Genomic DNA, 19980 nt, shown 5'->3' on the forward strand with positions numbered 1-19980 from the left:
ACCTGGGGTCCAGTCCATCTGATTGGCAGTCACTTCCTATGAGGCCTTGGCCAACCTGCCATAGCAATTCACCTAAAGCAAAAATAAAGTTGCCTTTCCTATGTCCTGTTGTGGTCTAAGTGTCCTTGCTCCATGCTCCTGTCCTGGGCCCTGGGCCTTCATCTGGACTGCTCACAAGACCTTCTTTTCTGGAGACAGGAACCACGTGGCCCTCCACTCATCCACTTCTAGCTGGTGCTTCTCAGTCTTCCAGCCAGCTGTCTGTAATCCTGGGGAAAGGTCACAGGATGATGCTACGAATGGTGGGAGGAGAATATGGGCTGACCCTTGGAAGGTGGGTAAGGAGAGGCACAGCCAGATGCAGACTCTATGCACTACTTGGGCTCCTCTGCTGGGGGAGGTTGAAATGAGGCTGAAACCTTATCTGGTTGCAGCAGAATTCAGAGACAGCACATGGAAAAGGGGCAGGATGAAATAAGTCCTAGATAAAAGGACATCATAAGTTAAGGTGAGCCCTCTTCTCTCCCCTGTTTCCTAAATTCCAACTGGGATTACACAGACATTCGACATCAACACAGCCTCAGAGACATCCTAACTTCCTTATCTTATCGATAGGGAAACCGATTCCCAGATTTAAGATTACAGAGAGAAGTCAGGTCTTTTATGTCCCAGGTAAAAAGCATGGGGTAAGGATAGGCAAGCACCACAGGAGAGGGCTTTAGGGTCTAAGAAGCTACAGGGTCAATGTTACCTTTCAAGAACTTTGGGAACAGCTTGTTCAACACTTGATGTGTCTCTCTGATGATGACCCAGCTATCTTTCTCAGCACCTGGGGTGGGATGCAGAACCAGCTCTCATACCTTACCAGGACAGATGTTCCACCCCTCTCTGAGTCATCAGTAGTCTAGACCATGAGGTGCTTACCTGCCCGCACTCGGTTTCTTAGCTCTTCCAGCTCTTCAGGAAGTGGTCCATCTTCTTGAAGGGCTCCAAGTACCAGCCCATGTGTGGCAGCCCTTAGGATTGTCTCAGGGCCTGCCATCTGGCTCAGAACTACCTGTACTTGGTCTGGAGAGACCCAGGGGAAAGATGGATATTAGGGAAGGGCCACCGACCCAAATGCCCTTAACCCTACACCACTTACGCTTCACCTGTGTTTCTCCAGAGGCCTTAACCAAATATGGAAGGCTCTCTTCCCACCCTTTCCCAATCTGACTACATCTCCTGTTGCTTCCCAATTGTCAAACTGAAATGCTCAATTCACAATGCAATTTCACAGCAGCCCACTGAAGTAGGTTTATTTTGCTAGTGAGGATTAACACCTTTTAACACACATATCAACATATCAGCAATCTCGAGGACTTGTTTCTCCAAGAGGTGACTCAGGATGGGAGAAAGAATGATTCCCCAGGGATAGCCAAAGACCATAAACTTATTTGAGTGCATGGCAATATACAAAGTGTTTTTATGTCATCACCTTATTTGACTTTCAGGAAAATGCTAAAGGTAATAAGGCAACTACTATGGCTCCATTTTACAGAGTGATAAAATTAATTTCATAGGGGCATGTAGTTATAAATTGAATGCATCAAAGTTTTAGTTTAGGGTGCCCTCAAAGACACAGGCTGTCTCTACTGTCCACAGAGGAGTAATGAAGGTGGGTTTAAGGCTAGGAGAATGTGGCACACTCACTTCGTGACTGGTTCCAGCAAAGGAGGTAGGGTTCTTGTTGCCCCTCAACCAGCTGCTGCAGCTCAAAGACACTGGTGGAGAGAGGAATGCAGTGGGGGGAGGGGAAAGTGAAGGGAGGCGTCCTCATCTGGTCAAACTGTTAAGGGTGGGTCCTTCACATAACTGTCCACACTTTATCTGTCTTTCACTCACTTCCCATCTATTCCTTAGCCATAACCTATACACCCCAGATCCATCCTTCCTTTCTTCCTATATGAAATCACCCATTTTCCCACCAGCTTTCCTTCATTCAATAAACCGTATTTCCTTTATATACTATATTATATACCCTGCTGCTCCCAAGATCTCACGCTGACCCTCAAGTCTGTTCAGTGAAAATGAAAAACATAGAATAGCAAAGTGGAACCTGATGAGGAGAGGCAATTCCATGTCTGGGAATTGTGGGAAGAAGCAGCATTGAGTGGGATATCTGGGCAACTCACCTGGAGATCAGGCGGTGCAATGGAACCCCCAGGGAAAGAGACAGAGATGGCCAGAAACCTGCGGGAAGCTGGAGTTAGTATTCCCAGGCATGGGGAGAGGCTGGGAAACACTGATTTTGAGACCAAAGGGTTGGGTCACCTGTCCACAATGGCTCCATCTGATTGGCTGAAGTGGGGTCAAGTACCTCTCCCCTCTGAAGGAAGTGCTTCAGGACCAGCTGAAGCCGGCTTTCATTCAAAGTCTCTATGACAAGGGCACGGACTGCCCGGTAGTTGGCATAGATGTGGAGAGTAGTGAGGAGGAAGAAACATCCAAGGCTGAGGCTGGGGCAACAGAGTGAAAAGGCCAATGGGGGTAGAGACCCAGTTGGGCATCTGCTCCCCAGTCTTGCTCCTGGCTTACCTAGGGCAATCTGACACCAGAGGAAGCATCAAGAGGCTGACCAGGAGCCCTGCTAGGTTCACCAGCGTCTCCTGGAAAATGGCAGAGATGTCAGGAGTTGGAAGGCTCCCATCCAGGCCAGACTTCCAGTTTTAAGTAACTTTCACTGCATGCCTTCCTACTCTGATGGGGGTACTGAGTAAATTTCTAACATTTTTGGTGAGTAAATCTGAACAGCTACTACTCTGCCCATGTACATTCAATACCCTTAGAACTGCCCTGGAACATGTCTTCTTTGTTTGCAAATCATCCATACTTAGGCACTCCCTGCTTTGTGAAGAACTACTTTTAAATAGTCATTTAAAAAGGCTCTCAAATTTCTTGGTATGCGATAACTGACAAATCTGCAAAAGGGTCAGGAAACCACACTGCAGGAAAGGAACAAAAGGGCCCAAACCTCTTCCCTTGTGAATTCATGTTATCAGAATATGCTGATGGCCAGATGGAGGATACCATATGTGAAAAGATCCCAGACTGCCTGACTCCAAATCATCATGAGGGAGGAGGAGGAGTCTGGATTGGTGTTCCTGACTAGCTGGGGTTCCAGGGAGAGTTGATCCTGGCACAAAGGGTGCAGAAGCTGGAGGGCTCTTTTTATCTAGACTTCCTGGTAAGGTGTGGGCTGTGGAATGAAGGGTGTGCATGGGAGATCAGGGCCCTTGGAGTACAGGAACAGAGGAAACTCCTCTTTTATAGGCAAAACAGTCATTTCTAGTAGCTACATGGAGTGGCAACAAAACAACATCATCAGGAATCAGGGTCTGCTGTGGACCTACAACCTGGTGCATGTTGCCCGTGTGTATTACTGCCTCACTGAGGAAGCCCTGGAACCTTGGAAAAAAATTGCTTGGGATGAGGCAGGGCTGGGAGCCAGTGAGAGACCAGGTCAAGAAGCTGAGTGATCCTAAAGAGAAGGGCCCAATATTTATTTTTTCCACTTTTAACAACCTTGTAGAATTAGAACTGGAAGAGACCCTACAGAAGAACTAGTTCAACCATTTCTTGAGAGAAAGGACTTGCCTAGGGGCACTTACATGGATTGGACCTCTATATTCTTTACTTCCTCATCTGTACAATGGTCCTAATGAATATTTACTACAAAATAACACTAAGGATTTAAGGAGTTTTTAGAAAGGAAATACTTGGCATGTGATTAGTGCTTTAAACATGTTAGTTTGTGTTAGTATTATTGAACAAAACAATATGGGAGAAGGCAGGAAAGTAGGACTGGATAGAAAAGAAGTTCTTAAATTGCTTCAGTGTCAAAAGAAAACCACCTCACATCTCTGGAGCCTCCCTCGGCCTTATTTTTGTCATCTGTTAAGACAGGGATAATAAAAGTATCTACCTTAGAGGGTGTTTGAGAGTTAAATGATACAATGCACATGAGCACTGAACTCAGGAGTTTGGGGAAAATCTAATACCTACAGGATTCAGTTTTAAGAATGTCCCTATCCCCCTTCTCCAGGCTTCGTTGGTCAGGGCCTGCTAAACTGCTAAGTGGAGGTCTCTGGTTTGTGATCCTAACAGCCCCATGTTGAGTACATTTTGACTTGCCAAGTGTCTTTGTATGCTGGACCTCCTGTGATCAGAACATCCAGCTCCTGAGGTGGGATATGGCCTAGAAAGCAAGGGTGAGGGCTCAATCTTAGTCATAAAGGCAATGGGCAAGGGCCGAGATCAGTTTGGCTTTGTTGACACCAGAGTGGTGTCCTCACACCTGTGTGTGTGTGTGTGTGTGTGTGTGTGTGTGTGTGTATCCTGACAGTCACAGTAGGCAACACTTCCTTGGTGTCTTCCATCTGTTCCCTTCCCAGGGGCACTCAGGTACTTCTCTCCATACTCCCAACTTGTGCTCTGGTCTGACTTCTCCCCTGCCCTCCCCAGTCCCTCCAATCCTGGTTGCTTACCTGGCTGCTATCCTTGGCTGATACATCGGCCATGTTGTTTCTCCGAGCCTGGTGCACAGTCAGTGCAGCTCGAGTGGCCCCACCAGCCACACTCACAATGCACTGGGTGGGGAAAGGAAAGAATGAAGGTCACCCTTTCTGTGGGTAAACCAAGTAAATGACTCATACCAGTTTGAGAAAACAAATCCTGAAGTGACCCCCCAGCAAAGCACTGAAGGCTGCCCTGGTATCCAGTTCTCACCCTGCACTCTTCCTAGGTACACCTTTCCTGTACTATTCTAGGAGAAAACTAAAGTCCTGCCTGCCAATATCTCCCTGTGAACCTGGCCCCAGGAACCTCAATTTCCTTCTTCAAGACGGAAGCTTAAAGATCATTCTTGGCTCAGATATTCCCCAACCTCCAACTCCTACTTTGGCTACATCCTCCATCTTGCTAAGCAACCAAGACAAGTCTGGTTTCCAACTTTATGCCTGCCTGTAACATCTCAACTCTTTCTGTCCCAGTTAAGCCCTCTTTAGTCTTTCAGGATAATTCAAAACCTATACCGGAGGCCCTGACCTCTCATCACCTTCATTCACTTTATGTTTATATTCACTATATATTTAGCCCCTTTTAGATGCCAAACACACAGCAAATGTTCAATAGATTTTTTAATATATATATTTTTAGTTGTAGGTGGACACAATACCTTTATTTTATTTTATGTGGTGCTGAGGATAGAACCCAGTGCCTCATGTGTGCTAGGTGAGCACTCTACCACTGAGCCACAACCCCAGCCCTCAATAGATATTTTACTCAAAGGATGGAAAATGGCCAGGAAGCTTGTCTCCAAATGTTGATAGAAGACTAGTACTTCCCCTCAGCTTAGAGCTCCCTCACCAGTGGTTCTGAACCTGCCTTGGACTGATGACTGAGTAGGGCTATCTGGCTAGAGACAGATCAGAAAACTTGGCTGGGTCTGAGTAGAAACATCTTAACTTTCTATTCTCTTAGAAATACCTTGAGCACAGGCCCAGATGAGCCCACACAGAGCACTACCAAGGCAGATGGATCTTGGGCAAAGGGGTGCCCTAGAGGTGGATACCTTGGCCAGGTTGCTGGTGCTGACGGTCATGGTGAAACAGATTGGGTAAATGGGAGCCATAATCTCGAGGAACATGGCTAAATCGTTGAGAATGTCAGCAAAAAGCCTGGTAGAAGGATCAGAGGTTAGAAGTCAGAGACAAGAGACCTTCATAGTAGAAGACGACTCCTCCTCTCTGTCCCAGACCTTTCCTCACCTCCACTGCTTTGCATTACAGTCCAGTTTGCCCCTGCAGGGAATAAAATGTTGTTGCAATTTAAAATGAAGGAGAAAAAGGAGAAAAAACATCCTGTGGGCAGTGTGGGGAGTCCTAGGCCATGACAAGATCTAAAGAGTTCAGGGAAAACACATACCTCTAGCCACACATCTGTTCTCATATTTTGTCACTGCTGCCTAAAATGTGACCATTAAGTGGGAGAACCTTCAGGCAACTGTTTTCCCCTTACTAATCCATGACTTACTAAGGGAAAAATCTGTTTTGTGGCTGACCCCTAACCTTTGCCATCCTTTGAGTGAGGCTGTTCCTGGGTTCTTCACCTCTTTCCTTCCTGCTTCATTGAGGATATCCAGAAAAAAAGTCCATATATTTTAAATTGGTAAACACTAAATTCAGTATAATTCTGCATGTTACTGATATCTGATACAAATTCTCTTGGATCACATCCACAGTGGGTGGAGATGGAAGAAAGGCCAAGAAAAGAGCTGGGGTCTAACATACATAGAGGATATTTCTGTTATATGACACCACAGATGGCTACCTCTTCTGTCCTTGTGTCCCAGGCCTGTGCATAAACACCTGGATACCGTTTCTCTAAAATCCCAGTGGCAGGAAATGCTGCAGCCCTCAGGCCAGTTCAGAATTTACAGCATTAGTCCCAAACCTTAATTTGAAATCTCCTGGAGGAAAAGGGAGAGCATTCTTGGGTAGGGTATACAGCAAGTACAGAGTGGAACTTCTGAATATATGTGCCTGACCGGGGGTTCTGCCCAATAAACCAGTTGATACCATTGAAAGAGTACACGCTTTGGGTTCAAATCCTATTTCACTAATACAGATCATATGGCTTAGGTAACAAGCCTCTTCTAGGCATGATTCACATCTTTAAAATGTACACATTCAATCCTATCCTATAAAGTTGTTATAAGGATTCGAGAAATATATACAGTGCTTATGGGACACAGTTGAGTCCTCATTATGTGCCATGCAATGTGCTAAGCACATTCAGACTATTGCATTGACCTTTGCAATCATCATTGAAGGTGACATTATTACTATCATGACTACCACAACTAGGGAGTATTGCTTTAGGTCTGTGGCCTAGGAAGAGAAACTCACCCCTTCCACCAGGCAAAGATGATACGGCCCAGCATGCCAGTTGAATCTGGGGGAGAAAGGCATTGGTAAGGAACAAGGAAGAGATTTAGGAGCTGCAGAGCCTGGCAGACTCTAGCATGGAACTGGCTAATTCACCCTGGGTCACACTGTCCTTAGGAGGTGCATGTAGTATGATAAGTTCTGAACAGACATAGCTGTCTGATGTGGTCAGAAGTGCCCAAGAGAACTATGTACACATGTACACTGAAAGACACAGACAAGAAATATTCTTTGCAGCATTGTTAAAAACAGCAAGAAACTGGGATACTGCAAATGCTCACTGAGAAAAGAATGTATAAATTCTGGTGTGTTCACTCAGTGGCATATGAATAATGCACAATGAACCCCAACTCCTCACATCAACATAGATGAATACTAGTATTAAAATCTTGCATGAAGTCTAGATAGCACAAGATAATTTTTCAGAGAATTTTAAAACTAAAACCACATAGTGCTTAGGAATATATATCTATTTGGTAAAACTCTTCAAAAGGTCTGTTTATGGATTGTCGTGATTGTTTTTGTGACACAATGATTGAACTGAGTGGCTATGACTACACACCCTGCAATGGGTAAAATATTTATCACCTGGCTCTTTATAGAAAATATTTTTAATTCAGGTCATATCTTATACTGAAATAGCACCCATTAAGCCCAGCAAGGGGATCACAAGGAAGGAATGTTTGAGAACCAGATAACTGGGAGGTACTCACATGGTGGGCACTGGAAAGGACAGGTAGGATAGGCAGAGAACTCCAATTTGCTTGAGCTTGAGGTGATAGACCCTCAAGAGAAGGATCCAGGGGGAAAGGAAACTAGGTTGTGGGAATGAAGGTTAGGAGCATCCTAAAATATACAAAGGTGGTGACATAGACCAATCCTCCTCATCTGACAATGAAGACAGATGTGCAGTAACTTCTGTTCTTGGGCACTGAGGTCTTTTAATGGACATGCTTCACCAACTATGGACTTGAGGGAGACTGTTAAGCACTCTGGTGGACACCTGACATACCTACACCTATCAATTTTCACTCATCCTATAAACTTGGGAGGGATCATTGTCTTTCACAGACAAAGCCACTGAAGTTCAGAGAAGTCTCATGAACAAAATTGGGATATCTTTATAAGAAAAATTGAATTTCTAGCTTTTCTGGAAGACTTTGAGGACATGACTTATTTTCTGGAAGACTTTGAGGTCTTACTTCCCTTACTATCACAATCAGCTGGGGCTGAGCAGTGGCTACCTCACTCAGAGGATGCATGTATATAACCCATTCCCATCCAGCCTGTTCTACTTCATTTCTGTCCCCTTTCTGACCTTGGAAGTAATACCCATCAAGATGGCTTTATAGGCTTCCTCTTTTCTGTCACTCACCTTATCCTCTTCCCTCAAGTACATTACATTCTAAATAAAATTCTCATTGTTCCAGTTAAATTCTTATACTGGATCAATTTAGTGACTTAAAAAATGGCAAAACCACTTTTATTGGTTGAGAGGGAGGGGAGCCCACTGGGCCAGACTCCATTTATCTTTCCTTTGACTATACAGTCAACAAATTGTGTATTATCTTCCTCAGCCACTTAACATAAAGGGAGCCTACTCTACCTTTCTTTGAGGCAGTTTGCAGGGCACCCATCAGCACCTGCAGGTTGGCATAAGGATGCATTAATAATATAATAATACCTTCCTTAATATGTGAAAGTCAATATTATCCACCAGAAAAGGAAACTTAATTCCCACCTACTCTTCCTCATCTCACAATTAGCAGAGCTGTAAAATCTAGAAATGTCTGAGTCTAGTAGGAATCAGCTGTCTGCAAACTATATTTGACTCTACTCTAAAATACTAACTGGCACAGTGTGATAGTGAAGAGTGGAACACAGGCGTCAGTCAGCCTGGATCCAAATCCTGGCCCTAAGTGAACTTAGACAAGTTACTTAACTTTTATGTGCCTCAGTTTCTCCAACCTGAAAAATGAATAATGGTATCCAAGGCTGCTGCAGGGATTAAGACACATTTACATGTACGTGGGCAAAACACCTGGCTTGCAGTAGGCTGTCAAAGTTATTAGCTTCTAGTAGTAGTACTATTACTAATTATAACAATTAACCTCATTGCATGAGGTTTGTAGCTGAAAATGTTCACATCAAAAAATTACAAGGGGGGCTGGGGATGTGGCTCAAGCGGTAGCGCGCTCGCCTGGCATGCGTGCGGCCCGGGTTCGATCCCCAGCACCACATACCAACAAAGATGTTGTGTCCTCCAAGAACTAAAAAAAAAAAATAAAAAAAATAAATATAAAAAAAAAAAATTACAAGGGAGTTTCTTATATGATCCTCTGCATACAAATTTCTTATGTTTGATGGAAACAAGCTTGTAAAATCCTAATTAAGAGGGCTTCTTTTAACATGAAAATAGATTGTAAAATAAGTGGATATTTTTTTCATACCTTCAAATTGTCTTATTTTTTCTTAATAACTTATCTGAGTTGAAGACATACATAGGCAACATACTGGGGATGAGACTGGGATGCTAAGAAATGATATATTAAAAAAAAATCAACTACTGACCCAAATTCCAACTGCTTTCCAAAAACTTAGCCAACAGGAAAGTAATGGAAAAGATTCAAATTCAGCAGGATATGGTAACATGAAAATAGACTCTGGAGGTAAATCACTTAGGTTCAAGTCCATGCCCTACCACTTGAACCTAAGTATTTAACTCCACTTAAATTGGATGTGAGCAATGAGTTTCTCATCTATAAAATGGGGATAATGGCTATATGTATGTCAGAGCTACTTGAAAACCGAATCAGCAAAAACTGACAGTAAGCACTGTTAGCATAACTATCCTTGTTTTCATTAAACAAAGAGACAATCAGGACAACAAGCCAGATTACCATCACCTCTCCACTAGCATGCACTGTCAGAGAAAGTTTTCCAGAGGTGACTCTTATCTGGACAGTTTGCTCAGCCTTATTAATAAGGTATCAGCAGAAGCCTCCTGATTCTCCAAAAGATATAGAAAGGCTCACCAGAGGTGTGGTCAGACAGAAGCTAGGAGAGAATGCACTTCCCCTTAGATTTGATTTAAACATCCATTAGGAATAGAGGTGAGGGACAAAGGACAGTGGCCAATGTGTACTCCTGAAGAATAAGTGGCAGTTTCCCTTTTATTCTATACTTCACTTTGTAGGTGACACAGTACCAAACTATATCTTTTTTCCCCCCTCAGTGATTTTTTAAAAAATTGTACACACTCAGCAGATGGTCACTATAGTTACCACTTACAGCAGCATCTAGTATCTTAGAGGATACAGGATACCATTTATCCTTTCCAGAACCTTCTTTTACTCAGGACCAACTACATCCTTCTCCCCCCACGAACTAACCAATTTCCATAAAAAATCAATCCTAGGTGGTTGGTTTTATTCAAAAAATTACATTTTCATGCAAATCTCTACAGAGACTTGGTATAAAGGGGAGGGGGCAGTTAATTTGGGGATTTGGGATCCAAATGATTTAGGGACTCTGCAGTTTGTATGGGCAACTAGTGCAGGGGCCGGGCTGGTGTAAGGGATGAAGGTATAAAACGCTGTTCTAAGCACTGGGGATACTTGGCTTTTGTATGCTACCTGCAGCATACACATATCAGAGCCCAGAGTTGGAGGTCCAAACACTGATCAAGTGGGAAAGCAGGGCTGGTTTTGCAGTGGAGGAAAAGGAGGCCAAAGAAAAGGCATGGCTGAGAGCAACAGGTGAGGCTCCAGGGGTCCTGCTCACCTTTCACAAGCCAGGTGGCCGTGGCAGCTGAAACAGAGGCTTTTGCGTTCCCCACACCTATGCCCAGCAAGACTGCATGCGTGGCCAGGGAGCCGGACAGGCTGGAAGCAAAGGCCTGAGGAAGAAAAGAAGGGGAGTGAGAAGTGATCGCAGGAGCAAGGCGGTCTACGTTCTATTATGGATTCTTCTTGGTGTATGGCCTAATACATGTCATAGTTACGATCTGGGATCCAGTCTCGCGTTTATTTATCTATTGGAATCAGGAATTGAACCCAGGCTTAACCAATGAGCCACATCGTCAGTCCTTTTTTATATTTTATTAGAGACATGGGCTCGCTAAGTTGCTTAGGGCTCCCTAAATTGCTGAGGCTGGCTTCAACTCGTGATCCTCTAGTCTCAGCGTCCAGAGCTGCTGGGATTACAGATGTGCTCCAAGGCTCGGCCAGTCTCCCGTTTATAAAGGAGCAGGGAGGTGGCCTGCTCCGTTCCCTAACCTCCAGTCACATGCCAACATCTGCCCCGGACGGCTGGGCTGACCTGCACGGAGTCCCATATCTGGTAAGGCAGATAATCGGGGCTGACGCTATCGGGGAAGCCTTGAGGCAGGAAAACTGCCTGCAGACCCGACAGAGGGAGTAAAGCGGGCCCAGGAGACCCCTCTCCGTCCCCTTCTCGTCCTGTGGGTTTCACCGCGAAGGCGGGGAACCTCCACCAGCGCCTTTCCTCCGCTTCCCATTGCAGGCTGCCGTCTGGGGCGGCGCGGCAGCCCCGTGCAGCTCCGGAGCCAAACTGTTCCGAGCACAGTGGGGTTTCAAGACTCGCCACGTCAGCCATCTCTACCCTCTTGGTTGGAATCTCGCTAGAAGACCGGCCAGGCTACACTTCCGGCTCGGCTACGGCGGCTGCGGAGGGGCAACATTCTTTCGCTAATTGGCAGCGGGCTTCTGCAACCCTACTTGAATACTGCAGGATTGATCCGGATTTTTTTTTTTTTTTTTTTGGCGGGGGGAGTGCCGGAGGCGAGGTAGCAAATTGTATTTGGACACAGAAGCAATGGGGGCTTTTGGCCTTGAAAGACATTTTAATTCTTTGTGACCTGAACTTTCACTTATGGGGAAAAGGAAAGAAGTTATCTCTAGGGAAACGGTTTTAATCGTTAGACTTTGTAGGGCTGCACAATTTTTAGCTGTGTGGCTTTGGGTTAATCAGTGTCTCTCTCTCTCTCTGCATCTTGAACGATGTACAGGCTTCAGATTCAAATCCCTTCCAATTGATCTCCTTTGCTATGAGGGTAAGGACAATATTCTCTCTCTCTCTCTCTCTCTCTCTCTCTCTCTCTCTCTCTGAGGGTAAGGACAATATTCTCTCTCTCTCTCTCTCTCTCTCTCTCTCTCTCTCTCTCTCTCTCTCTCTCTCTCTCGTTGTCAGTTCTACCTAACTCACAGTAGATGCTAAAAGATACTTATGAATGAATGAATGAATGCATGAAGAGAAGAAATTTCACAAGATGATCCCTGAGGCCCTATTGAGCCACTCAGTTGCCCTACTCTCTTCTGGTGTCCCTGTGTAACTCAGGGAAAACCTAAATAAGCCCTTTAGCTTTACTTGCTTTTAATTGTTCTTAAAAATAAAAAAATTTGGACGTCACAGTAGCTGAGCAATATATAATTAGTCTCCCACTAACTTTGCTGTAGATAACACTTTTAGACCTGTTGGTTATGATGAACAGTTTTGCCTAGGTTATTCTTCAGGGCCTTGAGGCTGCTTTTGCTGAAGGCATTGACTTTTCACTTAGGCCTGCAGATATCCGACTGGCAACTAAAATAGGATGAAAAGGCTTGGCTTCTCTGCCTTCATACTGAATATCTCCTTGCTACCTTAACTTTTAGATTAGAATGTTTCTGCTCAACTCTGCATGTTGACATATTAATCACTTAAGAAATGTTTTATCTGGAACAATAATACAAGATTGATTTTATCTAAATTTACCTAATCTTTCTCTTTGTCTTTGAGACTTAAGACAACAAGGTAAGAGTAACTAAGATAATGTTGGGTTCCAGGCCACTGGAGCAGCACCTAGAAGTCTTTAGTCATGAGTTTTTCTTGAACAATGCTTCCCTTGCCTTGGTTTTCTTCCCTAGAAAGCCTCTTTGCATACTTGAGTTCCGTAAGATGGTCTTGGTTAGAGATAGCCTCCCATTCTCTTGGGTTTGCTGGATTTCCAAATAAATCTCTTTCATTGTCCCAATAATTTGTCTTCAAGTCATTAGTCTTTTAGAGGGACTTTTCAAGTGAGTAGATGAACTTGCTTCAGTAACACCTAGACTTGACTAGAAATTCTCTGCCCTTCAGACATCCCTAAGACTAGGAGAATATTATTTCTGAAAGCCTCCTAAGGAGTTGAAGGGATGAAAAATATCAAGGGATTGCAACAATAGTGTCAGATAACAAGATAAACAGGAAGTTTTTGTGTGTTCATTTGGGGAGAAGGTCCATGAAATTGGGAGGAAAGTCCAAAGACAGAATGTTTCTTTCCCTTCCAACTCATATTATATGCTCCCTTTTTTATCTTCTAATGCAGTGTCTTCTCCAAGAAGTAGAAATTTGCCAGGAGCATTCTCTTTGTTTTAAGTCAGAAAATAAAATATCCTGGTTCCTTAACCTGACATTCTTGGACTCCCCTCAATCCAGTTTGGTCCCAGTTGAAAATTCTCTCCCTAAAACTTCTGGTTCTCCCAAACTACCACCTTCTCATGGAAACCTTTCTACCACATCTCACCTTATCTGACACCTACATAGAGTCTCTCTGAGGCTGAGATAAACCCAAGTATTTAATTTTTTTTTAAAATTGAGTGTCCTGGTGAAAAATTGAAAGGTTGTAAATACTTCATTAATTTTTAAATATTAATTTCTGTGAGTGTACCTAACTCTGAGACCAACTTCTGTGAATGAATTCCATCCAAAGGCCTTACCTTGAATCCAGGGTCTGTTCCACTATGGTTGTACCTGTGAGATCTTAGACAAGTTACTCATTTTCTGCTCTTTAGTTTCTTCATTTCTACATGGGAACAATATTAGTGCTTACAACATATGGTTAAGATGAGGATTAAGTGAGTCACATTTGTGTAAAGCTCTTGAACTGTATATGGCACAAAGTACATACTATTTAAGCATTAGCCATTGTTTAAGTGTTTCAATGTGAGACCCTTAGCTTCATGTGAGGCAGGCCAAGTGACATTCATAATTAGTTTCATTGTATAATTTATTGTCTAAACCAGGACTTTTGAGAGTGTCATCAAAGAATTACTATTAGTAATTATGTTGATATAACAGGTCTAAAGTGGAGCTGTCCTGAGTTAACTGATATGGTCGCACTATTTATAGGATTTCTTCAGCTTTACTGACTATCAATGTCACATTGACCTATCCCTGCTCAAAGACCATGGCAGTCCTTATTCATTGTAATACCTGTTTGGCCCTTAAAATGCTGCCTTAAGCCACTTTGTATTTCATTTTATTAGTTATCTCTGTCATGTCCCAGGTGGACTTTAAGTCTTTGAGGACAAGGACTTATCATATACCTCCCCTGACCCAAGGGTGCAGATTAGTGACTTGAAAAAGAAATAATTTCACTTCCTTTACCTTTTGGTAGCCTGCCCCTAACTCCTGGCACCAAGTAGTATATTATGCCCTGGGCAGAATAGTCCAAACTCCTCATATTATTGGTTTTACTCTCATTGATCTCCCCAATTCTACTCCTGCCTATATATATATATATATATATATATATATATATATATATATATATATTTATATATTTATATATATATTTATATATATATATATATTCCAAAGACCTCATAACTTATAATTCCCTTGCTTAAAATCTTTCAGTGGCTTTTCATTATTTTTATGGAAGGAGATTTTGGTATTGAAGCTCTTCAATGACTTTTCTTCACATTTGAAAATAAACCCAAACTTCTTGGGATGGCCCATAAAGCTTTGTAGATTGGGTCCTGCCTTATCTCTCACAGTTTGCCCCTTATAATTCATTCCTTCAAGTCCCCAACTAGAGGTAAGCTCCAAGAAGACAGGAACTTTATCTTTGGTGTCAGTATATTTTGTTGTCTCATATCAGTGCCTGGCACAAGGTAGATGCCAAATATCTACTTGTGGAATGAATGAATGAATTTTTTTCCAATAATTCTTATAAAATAGACATATTATTATTTTATTCTTCCTTTACAGAATAAAATCTGACACATATATTTAAAGTGAATTCATCAACATCACAGAGCTGAAAAGTGGCAAAACCATTCATTTATTCATTCAACAAATATTTAGTGAACAGCTATTAATCTGCTAGGAAATGAAGCAGGATTCAAACCTGAAATGAACAATTTTTAAAATACCCTCCTTTACTTTCTTAAATTACATTAATTTTAAGAATTAAAAAAAATTTAAAGATTTTTTTAGATGTTGATGGACCTTTGTTTTATTAATTTATTTATATGTGCTGCTGAGGATTGAACCCAGTGCCTCACACATGCTAAGCAAGTGCTCTACCACTGAGCCACAAACCCAGCCCCTAAAAAAACAGATAATTTTTTTGCTATAAAATAATTCAAATAATACTGAGAGGTAAGGTCAAATTCTCCCTTGCAAGAATTCCTCTTTCCATTTTCCCAGCCAATAACAGTCCCTCTCTAGAAGTTAACAGTCTATCATTATACACATAGTTTTGAAATTAATTCCTACTCCAGTATCCTGGCCTGGTTTAATTTATTCAAACTATAGTTCATTTAACATTGTCTTAAAGATATTTCATATTAGCACATATGTATCTACACTTTTTTATTTTATTTTTTATTTTTTGGGGGACAGGGGAATTGACCTCAAGAACACTTAATCACTAAACCACACCCCCAGCCCTTTTTGTTTTGGGACAGGGTCTCTATAAGTTGCTTAGGGCCTTAATAATTTGCTGAGTCTGGTCTCGAACTTGCAATCCTCCTGCCTCATCCTTCCAAGTCACTGGGATCACAGGCATGTGCCTTTGTCTGGCTTTCATCTATTTTATTAGCTCCACATCATGCCATAGTTTCTTTCAAGATTCTCTCTATTGATAAAATTTTATATTATTTCTACCTTTTCATCTGTACAAACTGGGATGGCAAATTCCTTGTACAAGCATATCTATGTGTTATAAAAGTAGAGTCCAAGGTAGAATCCAAAGCAGAATCATTGGGTTGAAACACATATGTATTTTAATTCAAAGAATTGTAAAATTATCCTTTAAAAAGTTTTACCAATTTATACTCCTTGTAAAAGTATATGAAGTTGCTTGTCATAATCAAGATGTTTGTGTGTGTGTGTGTAAAAAGGGCAATCAGCCACTTCTGCATTTTAATTCTCACACTTTATTCTGACTCCATGTAACCAAATTTGCTTTCTTTCCATTACAGATTAATATTGCCTATTCTAGAACTGCATACAAATAGAATTATAGTGTGCTATATGTAGTTTTATAGTTGTCATCTTTGGTCAGCATGTTTATGAGATTCATTCATATTATCATATTATCAAACATTAGTCTATTCTTTTAAAAAATTGCATGAATATACTGCAATTTGTATAGCCATTCTTTGGTTTGTGAATATTTAGATTGTGTCCAATTTAGGTCAATGATGAATAAAGGTGCTATGAACACCTGCATTTGCATTTAAGAATTTTGTAGACATGTATATTCATTTATCATGGATAAAATACCTATGAGGGTATTGCTGGGTCATGTGGTAAGTGAACTTTTTAAAGGAAATTGCCAAATGGGAATGGTGGTAGCTATAAAAGAGTAACACAAAGGAGGGTTTTTTTTTTTTTTTTGGAGGGAGTGATGGAAATGCTCTGTATCTTATTATGGTAGTAATTATGTGAATTAATATGTGTGTTGAAATTAATGAACTATACCAGAAGGCACGTGGTTTTGCTGTATGCTGTTTTTCAAAGTGATAGTACCATTTTACACTCCCAACAGTAATGTATGATAATTCTAAATTGTTCCACAACCTCACCAACACTTAGCCAGTCTTTTTAATTTTAGTCATTGAAAGGGGCATGAAGTGATAACACATTGTGGCTTTAATTTGCATTTTCCTGATGAGTAATGATACTGAACATCTTTTTCATTTGATTATTATCTTTTTGTATATTTTCTTTATGACATGTGTTCTAATATTTTGACTATTTGAAAGATTGGGTTATTTGTTTTATTATTGAACTGTCAGAGTTTGTTATTGTTTCTGTATATATGTATTTTGTTAAGTTGTAGTGTAACTATTCCTCCTAGTGGTAAACATATTTTCTGCTCTAGATAAATGAAAACATATTCACACAAAAACTTGTACACAAATGTTTATAGAATTTCTATTCATATTTGCCAAAACTGCAAACAATTGAGATGTCCTTCAGTGGCTGAATAAATAAATTGTGGTGCATCCATACAACGTACACTCAGCAATGAAAAAGAACAACTTATAGATACTTGTAACAATTTGGATGAACCTCAAAGTCATTATGCTAGGAGAAAGAAGTGGGTCTCAAAGGTTATGCATTTTTTATGATTGATTCCATTGACATGACATCTTTAAAAAGACTGAACTGTAGTGATGGAGGATAGTGATGGAGGATGTTTAGTTATTGCCAGGTTCAGGAGTGGAATGGAGGTGACTACAAAGTGAAGGAGTATCACAAAGAAGTTTTTTTGGGTGATGGAAATGTTCTATATCCTTATCGTGGTGACAGTGATGTGACTCTATATAAGTCTTAAAATTAATAAACTGTACACCAAAAAGAAGTCAATATTGTTAAATGTTTATTAAGAAAATACTGTAATCAAAAAGCAAATTAACAAGTCACTATGAATATATAAGTGTCTATGAATGTTGTTTTTTAAGAAATATTTATGCATTTATTTATTTATTAGTTTTTATGTGGTGCTGAGGATTGAACCCAGTGCCTCACACATGCTAGGCAAGCACTCTACCACTAAGCTACAACAGCAGCCCCTGAATGTTGGTGTTTGAGTGGCAAAAACTACAACAGGAAATACATACATCCTTAATGCTGGTTACTTCTGTGTGGACAGCAAAATGATCAAAAATTTCAGTGTACACTTTTGTATTTCTTTGATTATTTTGATTAGTATGTAGTGATTTTGAAATTTGAAAATAATCTGTTAGAATGGAAAACATTAGGAAAAAATTTAAAAATAAGAAAAAGTATTTCTGCTTTATTGAATACTTGATGATATATCTGAGAACAAGATAAATACATCTCCATTTTTGTGGAACATATCCTGATCCACATCTTATGGATGGCTCATCTGCAAAATATGTCTAAAAGGATCCTCAAAATAAAGATAAATAGTACATGTTTGAAATAGTGCCTGGCACAAATGAATAAATGTAATGTAGCTGTTATTAGTATGTCATCTATAGATGGGGAGAAGGATTGCCCTCACACTGTGTTGATGATGTAAAGGTGCTTGTCACATAACAAGTGCTCAGTTAATGTTAGTTTCTTGAGTACTTGGATGGGATATTGGATATTGGGTTGAGGGGCAGAGGGCAAACATATGTTCCTGGTTTAGTTTTTGCAATTTTTGGGTCTCTTCGTTTATCTATTTTTCTTGGGCTGTCTATCTCTCTAACTTCAGGGAAGCCTCACCCTCCTTCTCCACCCTAGGCTGACCTATCACCCTCCCTCAGAACCTAGATATGTGGCGGTTTTCTTCTGAAGTGAACACTTGACTTCGTGCCTGCATCTAGCTCAGCACAAAGGATATAGGGACTCTGTTAGACTTGAAGGTGAGTCCAACTTGGGAAAAATGTGACTTCAGAGCAGAGCAAGATTTGAAAAGTTTTGGAAAGAAGGTGTACCTGCAAAGCACCAGGGACCTTTAAAGGCAGTGAGAGAACTGAGGGAAATAACCAAGGGTGAGGGAAAGGGATATTTAAATTCTACCTCTTTCTCTATACAGGCAGATGGCCCATCTTCAGTCTAATAAGGATCTCATTTCTACGGGAATGAAGGAATTTAATGTTCTGCTGAATCAGCAGGTAAGCCCAGGCACTGTTTCAAAGGACAGGCCTGAAGTACGTGTGTTGGGGTGAGGACAGAGAAGGGAGAATAATTTGAAACTTGAGGGTGATGGTGGTTAATGGAATGAACTAAAGATATGGAATATAAATCAGAGAAAAGAGATGTGAGAGTTTGTGAGACTGTTCTGGTATTCCTGAATCACATTGCTGACCACATTCTTCCTTGCTAACTCTCTCTCTACTTTCCCCAGGTCTTTAATGATCCTCTTATTTCTGAAGAAGACATGGTGACTGTGGTGGATGATTGGGTGAACTTCTATGTCAGCTATTACAAGCAGCATATGAAAGGGGAGCAGCAAGAACAAGTTGGGGCTCTGCAGGAACTCCAGCAACAGTTGGACATTCTGGCAAAATCTTTTCTGGTTAAATATAAGGACTTCCTGAAATCCCATGAGCACCCAAACCATAAGCTTCCTTCCTTCTAGCCCAGAGATCCAGGCCTTCATCTCCAAGAAGCCCTTAAATTCTGGCTTTGTAGATCATGTACTCAGGATGTGCTTCTTCATGATACCCCAATAAATACCAGTACTGCTTTTACTGGACTTCCTGGCTCTTTTTCCATTGTCTGGCCCTGGCTTATGAGGGCAGTTGGTTTCTTTTTCTTCAATCCTTCTTAGATATGATCTTGGAGACTTAATTTAGTAATAGAGGTTAGCAGGTTTAAGTAACCACTGGGCAGTACTAAAATAGGCTGAACTAAGGGCCAGGAAGGCAGGGACTAAAGTGAAAGTGCTGGGATGAAGTGGGTGGTAGAAAAAGGGAGATAAAAGCCTTCCAGAAATTATGGTCCAGTGATATGTTACTCTAGCAGAAAGCTGTTGCAAGTCTCCTTGGTTCAACCAGAGCCAGGTTTACTGCCACGATTATTCAATCACCTGCCCTTAGCTCCTACTTGAACAATATTCTAGGATTTTCTGATTCCAAGGCTACTACAGAATACCTTTGAGGGTACTCCCCGAAATATCTCAGGAATTCAGAGTTAGAAAGGATATTGGGAACCATTCAATACGTCTGGTATATTTCAGATGGCCAAATCTTTACCCTTTGGCTCC

The 19980-nt window shown here is 41.4% G+C and overlaps 2 protein-coding genes across 4 annotated transcripts; one reads left to right on the forward strand and one right to left on the reverse strand.

Moving 5' to 3' along the window:
* Positions 1-154: 154 nt before the first annotated feature.
* Rusf1 (RUS family member 1) lies at positions 155-11689 on the reverse strand. The gene is made up of 13 exons (XM_026400387.2): positions 11307-11689; positions 10770-10884; positions 6948-6993; positions 5808-5840; positions 5612-5717; positions 4527-4628; positions 2578-2648; positions 2314-2498; positions 2175-2232; positions 1693-1763; positions 925-1068; positions 752-829; positions 155-269 (listed from the first exon to the last, which is right to left on the reverse strand). Exons 1-13 carry the CDS (start codon positions 11601-11603, stop codon positions 172-174), a joined length of 1404 nt encoding a protein of 467 aa, XP_026256172.1. The 5' UTR covers positions 11604-11689; the 3' UTR covers positions 155-171.
* Positions 10804-19429, forward strand: Ahsp (alpha hemoglobin stabilizing protein). 3 transcript variants are annotated; one of them, XM_026400389.2, is made up of 4 exons: positions 10804-11327; positions 18513-18634; positions 18808-18886; positions 19120-19429. In XM_026400389.2, the coding sequence occupies exons 3-4, from the start codon at positions 18812-18814 to the stop codon at positions 19351-19353; spliced, it is 309 nt and encodes a 102-aa protein (XP_026256174.1). In that variant the 5' UTR covers positions 10804-11327; positions 18513-18634; positions 18808-18811; the 3' UTR covers positions 19354-19429. The 3 variants fall into 3 exon arrangements, with proteins under 3 accessions (XP_026256174.1, XP_026256175.1, XP_026256173.1); XM_026400388.2 differs by lacking the exon at positions 10804-11327 and adding an exon at positions 11718-12060; XM_026400390.2 differs by lacking the exons at positions 10804-11327; positions 18513-18634 and adding an exon at positions 11704-12060.
* Positions 19430-19980: the final 551 nt, after the last annotated feature.

This window comes from Urocitellus parryii, chromosome 9 (genome assembly GCF_045843805.1).
Source record: "Urocitellus parryii isolate mUroPar1 chromosome 9, mUroPar1.hap1, whole genome shotgun sequence".
In the NCBI taxonomy this organism is placed as follows: Eukaryota; Metazoa; Chordata; class Mammalia; order Rodentia; family Sciuridae; genus Urocitellus; species Urocitellus parryii.